General features: G+C 52.0%; 1 protein-coding gene across 2 annotated transcripts in view; it reads right to left on the reverse strand.

Moving 5' to 3' along the window:
• Positions 1–24,075, reverse strand: part of ITGA11 (integrin subunit alpha 11) — a 117,653-nt gene that overhangs the window by 48,893 nt on the left and 44,685 nt on the right. For both annotated transcript variants that reach the window (XM_058541939.1, XM_058541938.1), the window contains exons 3-7: positions 14,835–14,935; positions 10,451–10,542; positions 7,599–7,713; positions 4,410–4,537; positions 3,145–3,293 (exon numbers count right to left, since the gene is read on the reverse strand). In XM_058541939.1, the coding sequence (XP_058397922.1) occupies positions 3,145–3,293; positions 4,410–4,537; positions 7,599–7,713; positions 10,451–10,542; positions 14,835–14,935 (585 nt within the window). The remainder of the gene's footprint in view (positions 1–3,144; positions 3,294–4,409; positions 4,538–7,598; positions 7,714–10,450; positions 10,543–14,834; positions 14,936–24,075) is intronic.

A 24,075-nucleotide genomic window follows, 5' to 3' on the forward strand; every position in this document is an offset into this window, starting at 1 on the left:
TTGAAGCAGGGCAGAGGCACACTCGATATGACTAGAGCAGATTTTGGGCTGAAGCCTGACCCAGTGAAGGGAGAACTCTGCTAGTCCCTCAAAGGAGATTCTAGATGCTTCCATGACCTCATTGGAGGGAGGGCCAGGCCCAGGAACAAAACTCCACGCAAAAAAATATGGCAGAGAAAAAACAGGTTTTGTCATATATGGAGTCAAGAAAAATTTCAGGATCATATTTCCCAATAGTGGAAGAGTGTGAATATCTGTATGAATCTGTAACAGGGTAAATATTGGCATGAATCATTAGATTTAAAGTCGTGATTTTGTATTGTGTAAAAGACTTGGATTTGTTCCTTTGTAAACAGATTATAAGTTCCTTGAGAGCAGTGAGAGCTTTATACTCACAGCAGCTTCTGGGAACCTGGAAGCCAGAGCGATCTCGTGAGAAATTAGGTCACATCGTGTCTCCTGTCTGCTTAAAACCTGCACTGGCTCCCATTTCTCTCAGGTTCTGACAATGGCCCACCAGACCCTTTGTGATCTGGCCCGCCATCCCTCTGTGCCCCTCCTCCGGCTCGCTCCCTCCACCCATTACCGGGCACCCTCCTGTCTTAGGGCCTTTGTCTGCTGCCCCTTCTCCTGGAACGCTCCCCCTGGATCTGCTTGGCCAACTTCCTCACGTGCTTCAAGCCTCCACTCAAACGTCAGCTCTCGGGGCAGCCTTTCCTAACTACTCTGTTAATGCCGATGAAACAGCTGCCCTCTCCAATCTGCTTGAGTGCCTTTACTATGCTTGATTTTTCCCCCCTAGCATCTATGTTATTTATTTGTTTTTTTTTGTTTATTGTCTGCCTCACCCTCTAGAATGTCAGCTCCATGAGGGCAAGACATTTATCTGTTTTGTTCATGGATTTCTTCCTAGTGTGAGGCATGTAGTAGGTGCTCAATAAAAAGTGTTGCATGAACTAAGACGGAATCACACCATTGTCCCTGCACCTGCCCCCCCACCCCACTCCCAAGCCATACCTGGCCACCAGATTCACCTTCACGTGCACATCTGACAATAACTCTCGTCCCCAAGAACCTTCAGTGGCCACTCACGCTTGTTTTAGCTACAGCATTATCACCCTCACAGTCTGGCTCCAAGCCGTGTTTGCAGCTGGTTCACTGGCCCCAACATGAACCCTGTGCCATGGTCAGAGCATGAACATAAACGTCCCTCGACTTCCCCTCTCCTCGGCCCTTTCCAGGGCAGAATGTCTTCTGTGGAATGCCTTCTCTCTACCTCTCCCTGCTGGAATCCTTGGGTCTTCCCAGGACAGGTCAAATGCCACCCTGTCTCGACAGTCCTTCCCGGCCCTCCCTTGGAGCCCTCCCCCTCTCATCCTCATGGAATTAGGCTGATGCTTATCAGAGGTCCCCTGCCGGGCGGGGGGCTACAGGTTACCATCTTTGTAACCCCTCAAATCCATGGCCTGGATCTTTGTACTTTAGTGGGTGCACAGAAAAAAAAATGCATTATGAATAACTGAGTGAGGAGAGAAAACCTTTTACCTTAAAAAGCACTGGGTGTGATTTGGGACCCAAACTTGGCAGGCTGGGAAGATCAGATTTCAAACCTCACCTGAGGTGCAGATTGCACACCCCAGAGGTGCCTGTGAGTCACACACGTATAACTGACCCGGGGTTGGCAGGCCGCGAAATGAGACGGAAACATGGGCTCCATCCCTGTTTGAGTCAGTTAGCTTCCCACTGAGGAAGTGATAGCTCGGTGGGCACCGGCTTCCCTCTGTTGCCCCAGCCATTTCACAAGGGCCTGCTGGGGGTCTCAGGGGCCCAGCCTGATGATGAGGAAACAGCAAAGTGGCCGGTTCCTCGTGAGGATGAGTAAGAGCCATCTTCACACGGAGGAAGGCTCATTTAGGAAAAAAGCTTGAGCTTTTTTCAGCAAACAAAAATACGTTAGTGGAGCAGTAACTTAATCATAAAGAGTTGTGAGGTTGGACAAAACTTAATGTTTTGACCACGCGAAATCATGTTACTACTGAGTAGCTCTTACATCATGGAATTCCGTTAAACACATTGACTAACCCTATGTGAGGTGGGATTATAAGGTAACGGGACTGTGGTCTCAATGAACATAGCAGAACTCATATTTGTAGGTGTAAAATTTATACATCTAAAACCTAAATGCCCTGGATGTAGTCATCACAGGAGTTTAGGCCTTAGCTTGAAAAATCTCGGGGAGTTGCCTTTAAAATCACTCACTGATTTCAGAGGGGGCGAGCACAGTGTTCTGAGCAGTGGCAGTGTTACTGGAATAAGCACATGGCTGTCTTGTGGTGGACAACGACGAGAGACAGCCTTCATTGTCATCATGAGTGAGTTCTGGGGTGATTTTTAAGGAACCAGCCTCCTTACTCTACAATCTCAGAGGTTAGATTTAACTATGTTCTTCATACTCCATTGATGACAAACTCTCAACAGGAAGACTCTGCAATCAAAGAACCTCCACTTTTTATAGGGTCTCTGTGGCAGAACACATTTTCCAGAGTTGGCTGTAATAATAGCCCCCACTCCAAATGCTTTTCTGCAATGAGACCTTGCCATTCCTCCATCAAGAGGCAGAATCAAACTCTCTTCCCCTTGAATCTAGGCTGGCTGTAGTGACCTGCTTCCCAATACAATATGGCAGAAGTTTTTTCCTGGACATTTGGGGCTAGGGCATAGGCAGTCTTGGAGTTCCTGCGTGGGTCTCTTGGAAAGTTCACTCTTGGGATGCTCCCTCTCAGAGTCCAGCTGTCATGCTGTGAGAAAACCGAGCCACGTGGCCACATGTGGGTGCTCATGTCATCAGCCCCAGCTGAGTTCTCAGTCAACAGCCAGCATCAATTGCCAGCCACAGGAGTGTGTCATTTTGAATGTCCAGCCCAGTCAGATCCTCAGATGACAACAGCCCCAGCTGACACCAGATTTCAACCACATGCGAGAACCCAAGAGAGAATTGACCAGCTGAGCCCAGCCAAACCCCAGAACTTTGAGGGATTAATCAATTATTGTCTCAAGGTCCTAAATTTTGTGGGGGTTTGTTACATAGCCATATATAACTAGAATGGTATCTGAGATTTAAAAACATTTAATTTTTTTTTTTACCGAGCAAATTCGATGCCAAACGCCGTCCGGGTCTCTGTTCCTCCCCTCTGCTCAATGTGGCTGGCTGCTTCCACCACATCTCTTACAGACCTGTAGTCATTGAGGTGAAATTCATGTACCACGTCTTCTCCGTACTGAACCACTCCAACCTGCAAGTTAGAGGAGAGGGCGACAGAACATCTCAACCCCCGACACCTAGACCTGTGGCGGTGAGGCCCCCTGGGTCATCTCTCTGTGACAGTTCAGGAGTGAGGAGGGCTGAGGATGTCCCAAGGGAGAGCAACTAAGCTGAAGGGAAGAGGTTCTGCAAAGTTCTGGGAATGAATGGATGGGTTGGTGAGGCAAGTGGAAGATGCATATGGAGACAGGAGACTGTGATTTAAAGAAAGGCCCACAGATTAAGTTTCTTACTTAAAAAGACAAAAGTTGAGCATAGAATTGAAGTCTAAAATATTATGAATGGCATGGGTGGGGGGCATGGCACTGTTCACCAAACTCTGGAACAGAGAAGAGGTTTTTTTATCCCCAAGGTTGATAAAATATTGACAATATTAATAGCCTCAAAATAAACAAAAAACCCTAAAGACCTACAGTAGCACTAGAATGATAAAATGTTACTGTTGGATGAGCCTGCCGAGTTTATTTGGTGCCTTTCTAATGCTGGACTTTCACCCACAATACCCTAAAAGATGCTCTTCTGGTGGTGGGAAAGTCCACCACTTCATGAGAAAGCTCACTCCCTTTTACCAGCTCTAGTTGTTACAAAATAATTTCTTAGATTGACTTAAAATCTGCCACCTTGTAACTTCCAATTATTGGTCCTCATTTGGCCTACCAAAACAATATGGAATAAATCTACCCGCTCTTCAGCCAGGCAGCGTTTCAAATATGTGCTGGCAGCTGTGACCTCCTCCCCAGTCTTCTCTCCAAGATCAATGTGTCTAATGCTCCCCTGTGTCCCACTCGACAGGATTCTAGTGCCTATTCAACCTTTCCTGCCTTCCTTCTCACTCTCTGGCTGGTCAAAGTTTTTCTTAATAGGTGGCGTCTCTCCCAGAAGACAATGTTTGACCCTCGAGGTGAGGCCTCCCCCAGATTGTCCCTTGACGTGCCCAGCAGAGATGAGTGTCTTGGGCTGCAGGGCCCTGGTGCTGGCCCTTCCACCTACAACTTCTTAGTGCATGCAGAGATGCTCCCCTGCACCCCAAGGCAGCATCTACATCTACCATCTGTTGGGAGGAGGAAACAGTCCCAGAGATGCTCACCTGGATCTGCCCAGGGCCGATGTAAAACTTCTTCAGGATGTTGATGAGGAAGTGCTGGACCTCCACCCAGGGGTAGATGCTGTTGGAGCCATCCAGGACAATGACGATGTCCATGTAGGTCTGGCACCCTGGGAAGTGGGGACATGGTCACGGCTACCCAAGGGCCCAGTGTCTGCAAGTTTCTGATTCTCCAGTTCTTTGTCCAAAAGACACTAGAAGAAGGACTCTGTCATATGTATATAATTACATGTGTGTAATTCCTGGGCTGGGGGCCATCCTTGGGCTGGACATTTATTTGGGCAACGTGAATGATGAGCCCAAGAATTCCTGGCTCGGCTCCACCTCTCTGTGCTGGCCGTGTGAACAAAGCTTAGATTAAGCCTGACCCCCTCTGCTCCTCCTCATGCACTGACCACTGTCAGCTGGTCAGTGTTTCCGAGGCAGCCAACACTGCCCAAATCAGCCTCTCTTTATCACTTGTTTTACTGAAACGGGCAGGCTGGCACTTACTACTTTCAGCCCGCAGGGATGGCTTTCACTTTTTAGGGAGGCAGTGTGGTGTAATGGCTAGGAATGCGGAATCTGGAATTATAATGTTTGATTCTTGGCTTTGACCTTGGGCAAGTCACGGAACCTCTCAGCATCTGTTTTCTCATCTGTAAAACAGGCCTGGCGACAGTAGAGGGCTGCCGTGAGGAATCCACGGGATCATGCTTCCACATGGCTGGGCACAAAGCAAGTGCTCAACAAGTCTTAGCTGATCCTATTTTCACTTTTTTAAGCAAACCACTTTGTTAGTGTGACGATCACATCATCAGGTCGAGCTCTCATCCCTTTATTTCTGCTCTGAATATAAAGTCTTCTCTATATTCTCATAATATTAATACGAAATTAAAACGAATAATAAAAATCAACAAAGAAAACTAAAGGAACGTTGGTACTCTAAGAAATGTAAAAAACTTAAAATCTAAGTAATTTCTGTTTGTGAACAGTTAGGGTTTCTTTGAAATATGCTCTTTTGTATTATATTACATCATATTATACTGAAATATCCGGCACCTGCTTATTTGACTAGAGAGTTTTCACACTGTTATACAAGCTACTGAACGCCCATCAGGCTGGAGCCTTCTGCGTGTGAGCCGTGCCAGGGGCTCCTGCATCGTGAAAGTGCAGCATGCTGAACTCAGTGCTCACAGGGAGAGGAAGGCGGGCGGCTTTGAGCCCAGGGGCCCGTCGCAGGCTTCGCATTTGAGACCGTGTTTTAGAAGTGTTTGGGCGATTCGATGCTCGGAGTCACCTCCGCTTTAGGAGAAGCTGTGTAGACATTTCTGTCCCAATTGCATGCTGTGTACAGCACGTGATGGCCTGACGCTTCTGGGCTGACAGCGCCTGATCGATTTGTCCTTTCCCGGTGTGCTTTAGCTCAACAGTGGGCGCTGCGTGGTGTGGGTGACCACCGAGGTGACCGTGACAGAAACTTCTTTTTTTTTTTTTTTTTGTGAGGAAGACTGCCACTGGGCTAACATCCATGTCCATCTTCCTCCACTTTATATGGGACGCCTGTCACAGCATGGCCAGACAAGTGGTGCATTGGTGCGCGCCTGGGATCCGAACCGGCGAACTCCGGCCCGCCTCGGCAGAGTGCGCGCATTTAACCGCTTGCGCCACCTGGCCGGCCACCAGAAACTTCTTGATTGGGAGGAGTTTCCAGTCTAGTGATAGGCACCAGGTTTCTTTTATTTTAAGCTAGTTTTATCATTAGAATGCATTTATCATTGCTGATTTCTTTCTTACAATTTCAGAGTTTTCTTTTTTTTTTTTTTTTTTTGGTGAGAAAGATTGGCCCTGAGCTAACATCTGTGCCCATCCTCCTCTATTTTGTATGTGGGACGCCACCACAGCATGGCTTGATGAGCCGTGCATAGGTCCGAGCCCGGGATCCGAACCCACGGACCCCAGGGTGCCAAAGCAGAACGCGTGAACTTAACCACTACGCCAACCGGGCTGGCCCCTCAAATATTTCTTTTTAAGACACCTTGGGAAGAATTTTGCTTTAGGTCTGTGCTTCCTAAACATGGCTGAACATCCCACTGAAACACACGCACACACACACCCCGGGGCTTATCACAGACCTGTTGAACTAGAACCTCCAGGGGGAGTGCCCTGGAATCTGTATCCAATGAGCTCCTGGGGCACTGCTGCTGGTCAGCCAGGTGAGGAAGCCTCCACTACAGGAGGTTCTGGGAGGCTGAGATGGTCACACCTTGGCCCAGAGGCAAGAGCAGCCCTGGGGGCAGGGGGTGACCCACCTTGGGGCTCTTCCTGGGCCCCAGCACTGTCTTTCCCTCTGCCATTTAGTGTGAATAGAAGAACACCTCCTCGTCACCATAAGAGGACCACTTTCCAGCCCCTGCTGGACTGAGGCATCCTCCTTCCTCCCCCAAGTACCATCTTTCCATCTCTGACCCCAGTCAGAGATGGCCCTGTTGTTTGGAGGGAGGCTGCCAGCTAGCTGGAGTGCTAATCCCCTCACCCTCAATAAAACGGGCAGCAGCTGCTTGGCGATGGTGTTCAGCTCAGAGGAAATAGGCTCGCAGCCAAGCAGTCTGGGCTCGCCGGAGGCAAGGTCTGAGCGTTATTTCCCCAGATTTTCTTGGCAGGTGGGGAGTGTGTGGGAGGTTTTGTGTTCCATGAAGTTCTGGGCAAGCTGGGCAGAGCTTCCTGATGTCCAGAAACACTGGCTTGATGGGTCTATTACCAGGGATATATCTGTTCTCCCTGGCCCACTACCTATAGACAGCTGCATTGCATAACATTAGAGGGCACCATTCACATTGTAGTCTAAGTGAACGATGTCCCCAGTGCAGTGCGCAGCTTGCCTAATATATATGGTGGCCCAGCAACCTCTTCCTCACTCAGGTGTGTTTGCAGTGGGCCTCTCTGGTTGCTGGGATTGTCTTCATAACCTCAGCTCATTTTCCCCCACCATTGCTCCGTGGCAGAGAGTGGGCCGCAGAGGCCCAGAGAGGTGAAGTGAGTGGTCCCAGGTTACCCACAGGGCAGGAGCAGGGCGGGGCTAGTGTCCAGGTGCTCCTGTGTAGCTGCAGGATAGCGGGGATCAGAGCCCTGAGCCTCCTCCCAGGGACTGCTGGCTGCTCAGCCTGAGTCTGCAGATTCAAAGGCACTTACTTTGGAGAGCTGGGGCCACGGTCTTGGAGAACCTGAAGTTGGAGTTGACTCGTGAACACATCCCCGTGGTGTAGTAGGAGCTCCCGCACTCGTGAGACCAGAGGGGGCTGCAGGCCTGTGAAGCACAGCCAGACCACCAGTCAGTGGGGGGCCTCAGGGAGGGTCCAGGCCCAACGACCTTTGGTCCAGCCCCAACCTCCATGGCCCAAGACAGACATCCTCTATCTGAGTGTTAGTATCTCCAGGGTTTAGAGGGTCTTCTTTAAGTCTAACTGAACTCTCTCTTGCTGCAAGGTGTATCAGTTCCCTTGGTTTCAGGTGGAATGGAGAAAAACTCATCTTAGAGTCCTTTGTTGTATTTCAAGGGTCCCATTCTCCATCCCCTCATCTTGGGTTGTGACTCTCCTTCACCCCGCCTGCCCACCCCACTCCCCACACAGGAACTGGGAAAGCCTTTTCATCCATGGGAGTGGACCCTTCAACGTCACTAGAATAGCCCCTCTGTCTGAACAGGTCACCTGAAGGTCCTTACTGGGGATATTTCTAGGACTGGGTCCTGAACACATGCCCATGGCTCTCACTAGGGAAAGAAAAGAATGCCTCTGCTCTTTCTCTGCTACAAAATACACTGATGTCGACGCCTCATTTAAAGACTGAGTGATGAGTTCCTCTCAGGGTCACGGTCATTAAAAACGAAAGCCCAGCTCCATGCCTCCATTTTTGTCCTGCTGCCAAGAAGCCCAAGACTAAATTTTGTGCTGTAATTTCCTCTGGTTGGAAGAGCAATTATTCTATTTCTAATCCCTTTCTTTAATTACCTGTCTTTTTTTTTTTTACTCAGATTTTAAAGGTTTTATTTTATCTGTGTCCTTCGTTGAAGCTGCTGTAAATTATTTTTGGAAGTAGAGGGAGAATAAAGAATGGACGCGTGGATGATGGATGATGGATGGACGGGTGGATGGATAGAAGATGGATGGATGAATGGTGGATGGATGAGTGGATAGAAAGATGATAGATGATGGATAGATAGATGGATGGATGGATGAATGATGGATGGACGGATGGATAGATGGATGGATGGATGGATAGATGGAGGGATGGATGGATGATAGGTGGATTGGTGGATGGGTGGATAGAAAGATGATGGATGGATGGATGATGGATGGGTGGATAGAAAGATGATGGATGGATGAATGGATGGATGGATAGGTGGGTGGACAGATGATGAAGGGAGGTAGGGAGGGGTGAGTGGAAGGATGGATGATTAGATGGGAGGATGAGGGGGTGGACCAATATATTGATGAATGGGTGAATGGATGGATGGATGGATAGATAAATGGAGGGATGGATGATTTGTTGGGGGATGGACTGATGAATGAATGAATAAATGGATGGGCCAATGAGTTAAAAAAGTTGCTATTTATAAACCAGGGACTTAACCTACCCACATAAGCCCCAGAGGGTATCTCACACCATCCCTCTTGGGCCTTCATCCCACCTTGTAAAGTGGGTGAAATCAAATTAGTAGGAATGTGACAAGGAGCCTCAGAGGGAAGAGGGAGTAGCAACAAAGCCCCTGACAGGTATGTGTGTGGACAGGGCCAGGGCTCCTGTTTGCCTTTGGCTGGGGATGATGGAGGGCTGTGGGCTGACCACACATCGAGGCACATCAGGACTTTCCGTGGCAGAGCCACTCCGTTCTCCTCAAGTCCCTGAGCATCCTAGTCATCTCACTGCTCCGGTATCTGGTGCTTTACACCCTAGACGTCTCATCTGTTGACAGAAATGGACTGACGGACAAAAACAAAGAGTGAACAAGCCCTCCTATCTTAAAATGAGTGGTGCGTTTTATTGGGCTTTCTGGGGGGTAATTTTACTCTGAAATCCCCTCTCACAGCTGTTTCTAGGAACTAGAAGGATCAGAAGGATCCTATTTTGAACCCCTAGCATCCCCAAACTCATGGTGGTTCACTCCCACGTGGTGGCGAGGAGTAGGCAGTGCCAACCATCACGCCATCCGCGCTTGCCTGCTGTGTGCCAAGCCTGGGCAGGGTACGGAGACTTTCCAGCACAGCCCGCTGCTGCCTTTCTGTCCCGACATCATGGTTACATCATGGTTGCTCACTGTCTCTCTCCACTCAGACGGCAAGCTCCAGGGGGCAGCAGCTCTGGTGACTACTGAGTCCCTAGTGCCTGGCACTGGGCTCAGTACATTGCGAGTCCTCCAAACAACTGTTGTTTAAATGAATGAATATCTCTACCATCTCAGCCCAAATACCCCCTCCTTTTTCTTCATTGATAAGACCTGTCTTTTCTTTAAAAACAAAACAGAAACCTCCTCCGGGGAGCCTTCCCATCTGATCCTGCGCAGTCCAGGTGGCCTGTCACTCTGTACTCCTTCCCTCAGTTGTTGTAAACCTGTGTTCACTCATTTATGGCTTCCTTTCAAAGTCTTTGTAGGGTGCGTGGTGTGAACCTGGAGCAGAGATTCAGCCTCTGCCTTGGAAATTTGTCTTCCCAAAGGAAGGGATAGGCCCCCCATCGGATTGTTGGCTATCTTTATTTATTCCTGTTCCTTTCATGCTCTGCCCCCCTCACCCTGGAGGGTATTCGCACAAAAGGGCTCACACCTCCCCTCAGAAATTTAGGGCACAGCAGGCAGAATGGCACAGGTGGAAGCTAGGGGAGGAGCTGCTCCCTGGAGCGTGTGTGGAGGGGCAGCCTGGTGGGTAGAGTGCCGAGTGTGCGTGTAAGGATGCATTCAATCACCCCGCAGCTCTCCCGGCCCCAAGCAGAGGGCGCATGGGGCAGGAAGGGCTGGGGCTCGGAGACAGGGTAGGGGTGGCTCTTACCAAGAAGCTGTTGTCCTTGGGGTTGGTGGCCAGGCTGAGGCCGAGGCGCATGTTGTCCTTCCGCTCAGACACGTTAGACAGGGTGACCCTTCCTGGGGTGGGACGGAGAAGCTCAGCCTGCAGCCCCCTCCTGCCCACCCTCCGCCCAGAGCCTGCTGCTGCCGCTGGCCACCAGAAGTGCCTGCGGCAGGGTCGGTGCCAGGCAGACCTCCCGATTCTCCCCGCCCTCTGAGCCCCTCATTTGCCTGCACGTTGGTGTGGCCCTTCACAGTTTACAGAGGCTTTGCCCGGACACGGTCTCATTACTTCCTCACAACTCCTTGTGAAATGAGGAAACCGAGTCTCAGAGAGGCCAAGCAACCTGCCCAAAATCACACAGTAGGCACATGGCAGAGCCTTGCACCTCCTAGTCCAGAGCTCTCCCTCCTCCAGCCATCTGACTGGACCCCAACATTCCCCTTGAGTCTCACCCCACACATACCAGGGCCCCCCACCTAGACTGGTTTCCTCTGTGCAGAGTCCTTGCCAGTTTTCTTCAAGCCAACCTATCATCAAAACTCACCAGTCCTGTGTCCTATTCTCTCAGGGCCCGGTTCACTGCTCATCTGATAAACTGACACATGATAGCTGATTCTGTCTCATAGGTAACAAACTGCCAATTTAACAAGAACTTTCTAGAGGTACAAGGTCTTGCCTAAGAATGTCATTCTGTGGTTGGCTATCAGGAGAGATACTGAGGAGCAGGATTATCAGCCAACTGGGCATAGGGAGAGGGTCTGGCAGATTAGAATTACTGAACAAAATTATATTGGTGAAGGTTTTACGAGACCCTTCTGTCAGGCCACTGAAGGGAAGGAAGTGCGCCTGAATTCCCCAGACATGTGTTGGTGTGTAAGTGTGTCTGTTTGTGTGTGTGCACACGTGTATGGGCACGTGGTGGGGGAGAGTTTGGGGGAACTGGGTTGGGCATTTTATTAAGCCGAGAGCGAGTCCCGACCTGCTGTGAGGAGGACCCCGAGGAACCCCATTCTCTGCTTGGGGAGGGGAGGGATCTCTGAGCCCTTGGAGGCCTGACCAGGAAAGGTCTGCAATCTGCTTGGCTGGCGATGGGAAGCGTGAAGAGCTGGGCTGCCCTCCGGGGCACGGGGCAGCAGGGCCGGGCCTCCACAGAGGCCAGAACTGCAGACGCCTGACCCTCTCGTGGGCTGGGGTGGGGGCAGCTGTGTTTGTTGTTTTGCCCTTTGGTTGGTAGTGAGGCTCCTTTTGAAATGCAGCCCCTCTTGGCTGTGCTGAGAATGACTGGGATTGCTTTCTGTCTTGTCTGTCCAAGTAAGCCAGAGAGAAAAACAGTAATAACCCTGGTGTTTCTATGGTGCCTTATCATTTACAAAGTACCGTCCACACGTGCCCTCCCAGGAGCCCCCTCGGTCCTGGGAGGCCCAGGAGTCACCATTTCCAGATGAGAAAATCGAGGGGCAGAGGGAGATAGTGACTTCTATTAGGCCAGTCACTGGTAAATGATAGAGTGGGGACTCGAACCCCAGCTATCCAGTGTCACATCCTGAGTTCTCCCATCTGCAGGCAGGCCTGTGCTGGCAGTGGGATGGTGGTGAGAAATCTGGAGAGGAAGCTCCGAGTCCTGACTGGGCAACCTCTGCCCCCAGAGGCTTGGAGAATTCTGCCCTCCATTTATTTAAGGGGCACGTCCCTCACCTCACCCCGCCCCTCTGCCTCTCCCTTGTCTCTGTGACTGAAGTCCTTACTGGAACTGTGCCCGCCCGGAAGCAGAAGGGCATGGTAGGGAAGACCCTTGCGGTGGAGTAAGGCAGACTCGGGTTCAAGTCCACTTGCTCTGCACTGGCTTCATGGGTTTGGGGCGGTCACTGACCTCTCTCGGGTTCAGTCTGTCCCTCTGAGAGCGGGAGAGACTAACACCTTTCTCAGCGGGTCTGTGTGAGGGTGGAGGGGCACAAGCCCCTCCTCGAGGACACAGGGTCTGCCTTCCAGAATCACACGCCCTCCCTAAGCCTCTGCCCTCAGTGAAACCCTGACTTCATCCAGGTGTTGGGAAGACAGTGCTGGGGTAGACTCTTCCACACTGAGGTGTGAATGACTGACACCCACTTAGCTTTCCCTGGAGAGAGAGGAAAGAACGTTCCCGGCTCGGTGCAGCTCAGAGACTGGAAAGGCCATAGGAAAAGCCAGGACTCAGGTTTCCCAGCTTTGCGTTTTCCACTGGGGGGCTAGACTGACAGATGGTCTTCCTGCCGTGCCTCTCTCCTCGGTGGGAGGGACAGGGACACCCATCAAATGAGTGCTTCCTGATCAGCACTTTTCCCACTCACTTTGCTGCCCACTGCCTCCCATATATGCCTCAGCTCAGGAATGTTTCCCAGGGTCTCACAGCCTCAACTCTCACTGCCAGCAGGGGCTCCTCCTCTGGAGGGAAATCAGGTCCACATCGGAAACCAGAGCAATTGAGAAAACTAAATGATCGGTTCACCTGTGGCCCCACCTGGACCAGGAGCTTCTCTCGGGGGCCCAGGCCCTGAGCCCAGTGCCCACCTCTCCCACCACCCACCTTGCTCTCTCTGCCCCAGCCATGTGCCTATTCCTTCCGTCCTCAAACAGAGCAAGATCATTCCCCCCTCAGGGCCTTTGCACTTGCTTACCCACTGCTTGGGATGCCCCACCTGACTCCTTCTCACCATCAGAGCTTTGCTCAAATGCTACCTGCTCAGAGAGGCCTTCCCTTTGCTAAGGTAGAACTGCCACCCCCACCACCCAGCTCCTCTTCTCATAGCACCCTGGTTGATGGCACAGCATTTAGCCCTGCCCGAGATTACCTTGCTTTCTAATTTGTTTACTCACTCGCTGTCCCCTCCCAGCAGAGCCCTTGGCTTCTTGTTCCCTGCTGTACCCCCAGTAACAAGCACAGTGCTTGGCACAGACTGGGTGCCCAGTACAGGTTGGGGGACGTATTCGACCTGGAATGAATCCTGGGGTCCTCGAGTCTACCCTCCTCACTTTACACATGAACAAACCGAGGCTCAGAGAGGGGATGTGAGCTCCCCATGGACACTCAGCGAGGAAACTGCACAGCCGGAAGGAGAAGGCCAGCTTGGCCTGTCTTGGAATCCTGCGCTCTCACGGCGGTGACGACCCAGATCCATGAGCCACCGGCCAGGTCCCGCCTCCTCTAGACTGTGTCCCCACTGGAGTCTGGGCCCCAGCTGGGGTCTGACCTTCCCATCGTTAGCGCTGACGCAGATGTGGACAGCGGGAGCGTCCAGGGCCACGTGATGGGACAGCTGGCCTGGGTATCTGTGTTCTCGTGCTTTCTCTTTGATGTGGACCTTTTCCTCCATCTGCTTATCTCTGGAAGCTCTGCCATTTCCCCCACCAGGCCCCTGCTCCCCACCCCTACCTCCCCAGGGAGCCCCACCCCACTGCTCTAGGGCAGAGGCTCCCCTCCCGGGAGAGGGGGAGGCCAAGGGTCCTGGCCCTGGGGCAGGCCAGTCCTCTAGGCAAGGCCTGGAATTGTGGCTTGTCAGACCAAATGGAACTCTTGCTTCCTTCTGAAAGCGAAGCGATGGCCCGGCCACTGGCTGACCTTTAGGACCAAGTGGACGTGCCTTTAGAGGACTAGTGTGTGTGCTTTCCCGGATGCACGTGTGTGCACACACATGTAGATTTTACAAGGGCTTGGAAGGCCTTGAGGCTGCTCACAGCATCTCCCCTACCCCTGAAAACTTTCCAGTGCGAACAAAGCCTTAATTTCAGAGAGGCAGTGTGTGTGGTGGTGAAGGCTGGCTGTGGACTGTCTGGACTGGAATCCCGGCCTTGCTGCTTGTTCGCTGGGCGACCCCGGGCAGGTCCCCTCACCTCCACATGCCGTCATTCCCTCCTTTGTTAAGTAGTTAAATCTCATACGGTTTTTGTGAGGATTAAATGAGTCAAAATATGTAAAAGGGCTTAAACCAGCGCCTGGCATGTGGGGAACACTATATAAGATAGATGAATGTTAGCTTTTGTTGTTATTTCAAATCAGAAAGAAGACAGGCAATGTTTTTCTCCTGCTGGGAGAGAAACCCTTGAGTTGAGGGGCAGTGGATAGGTCAGAAAGAGTGGTGGCCTGGGACACTGCAGGCCTGGGTTTGAATCCTGGCCGGCCCCTGACAAGCTGTGTGACCGTGGGCAAGTTGCTTTCTCTCTCTGACTTCAGCTTCCTCATCTGTAAAATGGGGGCCGTGGCACCAGCTGGGTCATCTCATGGGGCAGCTGTGAGGAGCCACTGTGACTGTGGACATGGACGTGTGTTAGAGCCTGCCACACCCTGGACAACGGTTGGCCTCACTGTGGAGAGACCGGCAGCCCAAGTTACCCAGGTTGAGCTTGGTGCAGTTCCCCTGGGTCACCGGACACTTGTACACGTCTCCTGTCTTCTGGTGGCCGTTGGTTTCCAATGGAGCGCCCACAACCAGCCTGGGAAGGAAGAGAAGACAAGAAAAGACGCTGAGGGAGGTACTCTTTCCTGGCAAAGACTGGAACCTGGAGGGCAGTGAGGATGGGGAGACGGGGTGGGGGGGCGGGAGGGAATCCTGGAGGAGTCGCTTTTGTATTTCGGGGGGAGGGATGCTGGGCTTTCAGCATAAAGTCGTGGGGCCTGTGGCCTACACAGGCCCTTTCCAGGATGTGGAGAGACAGAGATGAAGACCACAAGGGTCTTGAAGAAATGGAGCGGAGGCAGCCCCTGGGAGAAGAGGGCAGAGCAGACATCATGGAGGAAGTGAGGCTTGAGCTGGGTCTCAGTGAATGAATATGAGTTTGTCTAACGGTGGGAGAGGGTCATGGTGGTCACTCAGGCAGAGGAATGATGATTTTGGAGCCCGAGTTTTGGCCATCTGTTACTACCTGCAGGTGGCCTCATTCCTCATCTTATCTGACAGCCCTTCAGCTGGCGACCCAGATGTGGGGCATGTTGCTCAGGGGTTATGGCTGTCCCCTAAGCCACTAAGTCTTTGCTCAGGGTGAGTGAGGCAGCCAGCAGGGCTAAAGAGTGGCCAGGGCTAGCCGCCCAGCTGGGGATTCTGCCTTGAGCCTACGCCTTTGTGCCCTCGTGTGGAAAAAGGGTCTTCGCGGTTGTAATCAAGGATCTTGAGATGACATCAGCCTGGATTACCCAGGTGGGCCCTAAATCCAATGACAAGCGTCCTTATAAGAAGCACTCAAAGGAGAGACCGAGAGAGAAGAGAAAACCACGTGAAGATGGAGGCAGAGCTAGGAGAGACGCTGCCACAAGCCAAAGAAGGCCTGGGACCATGGGAAGCTGTGTGAGGCAAGGAAGGTTCTCTCCCAGATCCTTTAGAGGGAGCACAGCCCTGCCGACACCTTGGTTTCGGACGTCTGGTCTCCAGAACCGCGAGAATAAATTTCTGTGTTTGAAGCCATCTACTTTGTGGTGATTTGCTATGCAGCCACAGGAAACGAACACATCTTGCTTGCATGCAATAGAGAGTAAAGAGGGCCCCTCCTTCCTGGCCTGGCTAAGCCCTGGCAGGGCCCGGGGTGCAAAGCCCATGGCCCTGGGGGTAAGGACGGGGGACTCACCTCCCTTGAAGCGGGAGAGAATCCCACCTCAGACTGGCTGGCCCCCAGGTCCTCTCCTTAGTGCTCCCAGGCCTCCTCCAGGCCTCACCTCCGGCCCACCAGAGGGCAGCACCTTCGGGGGCGGCCGGGAGTGGCCCAGGGAGGCAGCTGGAACCCAGAGCTGGTGTGAAGTGACACCTTGCAAGTGGGCGATGTGTCCCTTCAGTGCCTGCCTGCCCACTCTGTTGGCGCCACCTGCCTCTGGCGTATCTGGAACCCTCGAGGCTCCGGGTGCTTGTCCTGCTCTCAGCCAGCACCGGCCTCCTCTGCTCAGACCCTAGTGACTCAAGAATGGAAGCCTCCCAGGGACAGCTGTGCTGTGATGGCAGGAGGTGCCGCAGCTCACACAGCTCTGAGGCCAGGCCCTGAGGGGCAGAGAATAGATGGTGGTGGAGCTTGGGGCACAGGGACAGGTGAGACATTGGGAGCAAGGAGACCTTTCTGGAGTTCTGCTGGCCCAGCGGCTTCCCACGCCCTGCAACGCAGCCCAAAGAAGCAATTGTTGGTTTCCTGACTTAAGATGGTTGAGGGGGAGGGGCCTGGAGGTTCAGGACTTCAGTGGCTTCTTGTGGTCAAATTTCCCCTCCCCCACCCTCCACCATTCCTGCCCCCCACCGCCACACTGTCAGGAAAGAGGGTGAGGTCTGAGTGGGAGTTCACAGAGCTCTGTTTGAAATTAAGAGTTTATGAAATAAGAGCTGAGATTTCACCCCTGGGAACCAGATAATGACAGATTCTAAATATATCTACTTATTAAGCACATCTATTTTTGACCAGCAGGAATTAACTGGACCCATAAAATCTATTTGTCTAGACGATGTGATTTTTGGCTACTTAATTCTGTAAATGATCGTGTAGTCAAGGCTGCTCCATTCTTTCCAGCAAAAAAAAAAAAAAAAAAAAAAAAGAGAGAGAGAGACAGAGAGGTCAGTAAGTGAGGTTTGGGCTCCAAGCTTGCTTTTCTGGCTGCTCCGGTTTTCAAGGTCAACCTGATGTGTGACCAAGTCTTCCAGAAGGATGTTCTTTGCAGGACACCACTGCGCGAGGGCAAGTGTTCTCTAGAAAGAGTGCCTTTGAGGAGCACTTCACAGGGTGCTTCTGGGAGAATCAGGCACAGCAGGTTCTAGATTAGGAAAGCCATGGCCATATTCTAGACAATCCCCATGTGTCTTCTAGGAAACACCCCAGCAGCCTGACGAGGCAGACTCCTCACCACTTGTTGCATTTTACAGAGTGGGATTCTGAGGCCCCAATGGCCTACTTGGTGGGGGTCCCAACACAGGGTGGGATCTTTGCACTGAGAATCCAGGGGCTAGATCTTCATCCAGGTTCTGTCACCAGCTTGCTGTGTGGCCTTGAGAAGCCATTGAACTTTCCAGACCTTTGTTTTCTTGGCTGTGAAATGGGGTTAACAATTCCTGCACTGCCCATCTCCCAGGGGCACTGTGGGAAGTCACAGACGTCAAAAGGCGAGGAGAAACAGAAGCGGCTGTATCTAGGTGAGCTAAGCACAAAGACTGGTGGCTTCCTAGAAGTCACGTCCTGACCATGGGCAACATGTGACAATCGGGCAGTAAATCCCCCAAGTCATCATGACCCCAAATTTGCTATAAGCCCGGGCTTTGTCTTTTTCAAAGAACAAGGGCTGCCTCTGTGTCCCATCTCCATTCTCCCAGACCCGATTTCTTGGGGGATCCTTGGCATTTCATGAGGAGCAGGACAGGGCTTATTGTCCCCATATTACAGATGCAGAAACTGAGGCCCTGAGAGTGGAGCTGACCCAGGCCCCACAGTTTGTCTGTGGCAGGGCTGGGACTAGCTCTCCTGGGACAGCTTTCTCTGTGTGGTCCCAAATATTTCTTTGTCATGAAGGGGGTGCCTAGGTCAGCCCTCTTTGCCACTCTTGAGTCTCGGCATTACGTGTGCCTGTCGGGCTTGAGGTTTGGAGGATATGATTCAGTCTCGCTGTGAAGCGCAGGGAAAACGTTTGCGTCACCACCCAGACCAGCCAAATTGCTCCTGGGGTCTGGCAGCCCCCACCACCTCCTGCAGCCTCAGCCTTATATAGCCATCTGCAGCCTCAGGGCTGTAGGGCCTCTTCGGGCTGGACACCCTATACCCCTGGCGTGGGCACCAGATGGCATGGCAAACCCCAAAGGTCGTGGCGAGCATCGGGCCCTTTCCATGGGCCGTGTACCGTGACTCACCGGCTGTGGGCACCCGGCATTCTTCCTGTGAGGCGTAGGGAGCAGGGACGCTGTGGATGGGAGAACCAGCAGCAGGCTTCAGCCACAGCCCTGTGGGACCCCTCTAAGCAGGGCCTTGCCAAGGGAGGAGGCTCACCGTGGAGACGGCCACCTGAGGAAGGCAGGACAGGCCCCCCCTGGGTGCTGGGCTCCTTGGCTCCCAGCAGGACACAGGCTAAGAGAAGTGGCCTCTCGCTCCCTACCTCACACCCTCTCCAACGAGTCTCTGTGGCACTCATTCTGACTTCTGCTTATCCTTGGTTCCATCCTTCAAGGCAATTTTAGTCTCCGATCCTTTTAAATTGCACACTTCTATCAGAAAAAAAGGTAACGTACTCCCAATATGTGTACATTTATATGTAAATTATACCAGTGTACAACTGTCAATCTGTATATTAAATATCAGTAATCCTGTGTTTTCAGACAAAATATAAACCCAAATAGGACTTGAGTCATGTTATTTCTGTCCCGTGGTAATACTGTCCTGCACACCCCCTGTGGTGTGCACACCCCACGCTGGAGGCCATCGCTTTAAGATCCAGCACAAACTCCCACCTGCTCCAGAGGCCCTCGCTGATCACAGCGGGCTTTCCCACATAAACCAGCGTGGAATCCCAGCTACCTGCTGTGGCTGGTGTTTTAGTGTCATAATTCCTTGAGGGCCAAGACGTCCTCGTTGGCCCTGCTGCACTAGCGCAGGGTGGTCTTGAAGGCACTTGGTAGAGACCCACGGACGGATCTGACCTTCTGTCCGGCAGCCTACAGCAGTAGCAGCTTCAGGAGCTTCTGGCTTCGCCTCAGGCCTAGGAGAGCCCCCAAATTCAGTGCCTGGAAAAGGGTTGCTGAGAGATCAAGTATTTTCCACGTATAGAGGTTCAACGCAGTGACGCAGCTTCCACTTAAAGTCCATGTTGCTTGCTCCCTGGTTTCCATTTCCCTCTTGCCAACAGTCTTCACTTCTGTTCGGGGATCCTGGGACTCTGGCTCCAGTCCCAGTTCTAGGAACCGAGCACACACCTCAGGCCAGGCCAGTTTTATCCCCTGGCTGCAGTGATTGAGTTAGGGCAGGCAAATGACTTCAGTCTCCCCAATCAGAGTGAATCTCAGGACTTCTTCTTGGGACTCAGGGACCAAAGTGGTCCCTTTTCTCTGGATGACATAGCGTGTAGATGCAGGGCCTGGAACTGCTGGCAGCCACCTCGTGATGATAAGGAGTATGAACTGATGCATTGACAGAGGGAGGAATGAGAGAAGCATCAAGAGAAGGAGCCGAAGTCCTGATAATAATGTGAAGCCCTGGATCAAACTACACCTGAAGCCTGCACTGCTACTGGACTTTTCAACTATATAAGAAATAACTACTTTTTACTGTATAAGTCTGTTTGAGTTGAGTTTTTAGGTTCTTAAAACATCCCCACTAGAATGTGTAAGGCAAAAAAAAAAAAAGGCACCTAGTTAAAATTACCCTTAGAAATTCTATATATTACCATGCTATAAGAAGAACATGGCATCCAGGACCAAGGAGAGAGGTACAGATTCATGTGCCCCAGCTCCTGCTCCATTGGGGAAAAATACCCACTGCGTGAGTGGTGGGCAGACTCGCTGACACCATGTACATTATTTCTCTCTGGTTGTTTACCTAAGCGTATAAAACTGTCCCATGGCCCAGCCTTGTGGGAACAGAAATCCTTTTGTTCTGTGTGCATCCCACTTAGAACAGCCACTTGGACAGGGAGTCCTGTACTCCAGATGTTTCTGGTTACCTGGTGACTGGCCTTGCAGACTATCAGAGCTGGGGGGAAATGTGGAGATTCCTCGGGCCAGGCTCATCACATACCAGTGAGGCACTGGAGGCCCGGAGCAGGGAAGAGCTGTGTCGGAGGTCTCAGAGCAGACAGTGGCAGAGCTGGGCTGGTGCACCGTGTCCTGAATCCCAGGGCAGTGCTCCCCGCAAGCCACGGAGGGCAGAAAGCCTGGAAGCAGGGGCTGAGGCTCTAGGCCCAGCTCGGCCTTTTACTGGCTGTGTCTGGGGAGGCAGGTGTGAGCAGCTTAGCCCCCCAGCACATGGGGCGAGTGGAGGCCATGGGCACAGAAAGGCCCTCAGATGCTCTGCGAAGGAAAGAGGAAACCTTCACCTGGTGGGCCTGCCCCTGGAGGAGGTCCTGAGCCCAGAGGCCAGCACTGCCTGCCTAGGAAAGGCAACATGTGGGTTAATCTCTTCCCTGGCCAACCTCTTTGCCCCTTTCTGCAAGACCTTGCCTTCACATCCCAGGAAATCCAATTATCACTAATTATTCGTTTCATTTTAATGAATCACTTTTGATGCAACTGAACTGCATTTGATTTTGATCACCAGGACTGCTTTGAGGCCAGAAGGGCAGTTAGTATCTGAGGCTCAGGATGTGGATGTGACAAGACTGCAGGGAGACATTGGTCAGTTTCAGAGCTAGGACTCCAGGTCCAGTGCTCTTTCCACCATCGTGAAGGACCGGGAAGTTCAGAAAGCCCAGCTCTGGGGGCTGGGCAGTGCCTGGCATGGGGAGAGGGCCGCCCTCTCCAGAGCCAGCTGGGCCTGTCCCCTAGGGGCCTCTTGCCCCTCCTCTCTCAGCCCATTCCCTTCCTCACCTGCTCCTCCCCTGGCACCCCTCCTCCACTCAGACACACTCCAAGCCCCTTGTTCCATTTTTCTCCTGGCTTCATTTTCCTTTCCTGAAATCAGATAGGGGCATCAGGGAGGGGTTCCACTTGAGGAGCAGAGAGCTGAAGGGAACAAAGGAGAGAGTATTCCTTTAGCGAGGCTTTTTCTCTCTCTTTCCATGGAAAATGTAATCTCCTCCAGCCAGAGGGAGTGCAGTGGCTAACGTGTTCAAGACGGGGCTGCGGAAGCGCTGATGGCAGCAAACCTGAGTGCTGGGATGAGGGCCCCGGGGCTGCACTGGCTGGGGGTGGGGTGTGGAGGCCAGTCCAGCTGGGACCTGCCTGAGGGGAGACTGCACCTGCAGGTCTTCCTGGGCTGGCTGGAGGAGCTTGTGGTTCCCTGTCACTCACGTGCCTGGCAGGCCTGGACTCATGGGGGCCAGGAAAATGAGGACCCCTCTGCTGGCCAGCACATCCCTTACTCTCCCTACCTCCATGAAACCCTCATCAGAGATGGGAATCCTTTGTGTGTATTTTAAACAAACATGTATACTGTGATGGGTAATTTTATATGTCAACTTGACTGGGCCACAGGGTGCCCAGATATTTGGTCAAACATCATTCTGGGCACCTGTTAGGGTGTTTTTGGATGAGATGAACATTTAAATCTGTAGACTGAGTAAAGCAGATTGTCCTCCCCAATGTGGGTGGGCCTCGTCCAATCAGTTGAAGGCCTGAATAGAACAAAGAGGCTGACTCTCCCCTGAATAAGAGAGAATCTTTCCTGACTGACTGCCTGTGAACTGAGACACTGGCTTTTTCTTACCTTTGGACTCAAACTGAAACATCAGCTCTTCCTAGGTGTCCAGCCTGTTGGCCTTCAGACCAGAACTACACTATCAGCTCTCTTGAGTCTTCAACCTGCTAACTCACCCTGCAGATTTTGTGACTTGCCAGCCTCCATAATCTCGTGAGCCAACTCCTTATAATCAATCAATCACTCTCTCTCTATTTATACATATATATATATATATACACTCTCTCTCTCTATATATACACATATTCTATTGGTTCTGTTTCTCTGGAGAACCCCGACTAACACATTTACATAGTGCTTGCTAAGTTGTAAGGGCTTTACAGATATTATTTCATGTTGCTGTTGATCCACACCCTCATTCATTCACTAAGTCATAAGCATTTATTGAGCTGTTACTAATGCACCAAGCACAGGGAGCACGATGGTGAACATGGTGTCGTGTCTCCCTCCAGGAGGCCTCCAGCCTCGCAGAGGAGAGCAGGTCAACAGGCCATTACAGCACAGCAGTGGTTCTTAAGGTAGTTCCCAGTCCAGCAGCGTCAGCCTCCCCTGGGAGCTTATTAGAAATGCAGCGTCTGGGGCCCTACCAATGGGAACCAGACCTGGAGGCGGGACCCAGAGTTCGTGTGTTAGCAAGCTCTCCGGGGGATGCTGACATGCATGCACGTTTGAGAAGCACTGTCATCCCGCGTTGAGAACTGCTGATGTGGGGGAAGCAGAGGCATGGCGCCCCCCCAACCCTCGCTGGGCTCAGAGCCCCAAATGCGTTCCAGTAGAATCATCCTCTTCACCACGCCTTCCGAGGCTCTACACGACCCCTTGCTGCTCACCTGTCCGTCCCCACTTTACCAGTGCTGCTGTGAATGCTGTGCACAGCTGGGTCATCCTTTAGGGCTCGGCTCCAATGTCACCTCCCCAAAGAGGACTTTCCTGACCACCTGTCACTCCCCGCCTCACCGCCCTGCCTTGTCTTCCTCGTGGCACTTGGCACTCTCGGATGCTGTCTTCTCCAGATATCTGTTCATCATCCTTATCTCCCAGTAGAATTTGAGCTGCAAGGGAGCTAGGACCTTGTCAGTCCGGTTTGCAGCTCTGGATACCCCAGCACCCAGAACAGTGCCTGCACAGAGGAGGTCCCCGAAATATAGTTGATGAATGAATTAGCTAATCACCTGGCTTAGCGGGACCACTGGAATCCGAGAGCCTGCAAATTGGGGCCACTGACCGAGGGCCCTCTTTGGTCTTCCAACACCTATGAATTCAGCTGGGGGAGGAGAACAAGCTCCAGCAAAGGAACCAACAGACTGCATACCCTGGCCTGAGACGGGGCTAACTGTCCTTGGCCTCGGTGTTCTCGTCTACCACATGGGGCTGAACATACCGGGGCTACTTACCACCCAGGATTTCGAGGGCAGTAAGATCTGGACCTTGGTGGTCATCAGAATCACCTGGGGAGTTACAAATGCAGGTTCCTGGGCACCTGGAGGTTCTAATTCAGCCGGTCGGGGCCAGGGCCCGGGAACCCATTTTTAGAAGCCCCCGGATGAGCAGGCAGGATTGGGAGCCCTTGTGTGAAGGATCTGCCGAGGAAGCAGCTGGGAGGACCTCTGGACAGGGGAGAGAGCACGTGTGTCCTGGGAATGTTCACTCGACCTGGGGGTCACGACCCCAGCAACCTCCCTGACTGTCCAGGAATGGTCCCGGATTGGGGTTTTTAAAAAATTTGTTTTGTTTCTTTTGGGCACAAGAAAAACATAAGAAATACCTACTTTGGCTCAAAAAAGTACTAACTTATTTAAAAAGTATTATTTAAACTTTTTTTTTAGATTATAAAGGTCATACATGCTTGTTGTATGATGTTCATAGTGCAGAACTGTGCAAAGTAAAACGTGCAAGGCCCCTCCCTCCCCTTCTCTACCCAGCCCTCCATCGGCAACTACCATTAGCAGCGGGGGTGCAGACAATCTTCTAGGCATTTATGTAGGGAATTTAAAACATGGAATCATTCTACATACGTGGGTCTGTAGCATGTTCTTTTCACTTAATTATTTTATTCTTGGACAACTTTCCGTGTCAGTATAAATCAATGCCACACTTAGACCTGGTCACTGGGGCCCCTGTCCTGGGTCGCTTTCTGACGGGGCTAGCCAAGGAGTGGCTGCTTGCTGGGGGTTGTGGACAGAGCTTGGATGTACAGGCCAGGGTGTCCACACAGGCGAGGCCCCTCAGTTACCAAGAGGGTAGGTGGGCAGAAAAGATGGTGGGCCGATGACCAG

Source organism: Diceros bicornis, chromosome 5 (genome assembly GCF_020826845.1).
Source record: "Diceros bicornis minor isolate mBicDic1 chromosome 5, mDicBic1.mat.cur, whole genome shotgun sequence".
In the NCBI taxonomy this organism is placed as follows: Eukaryota; Metazoa; Chordata; class Mammalia; order Perissodactyla; family Rhinocerotidae; genus Diceros; species Diceros bicornis.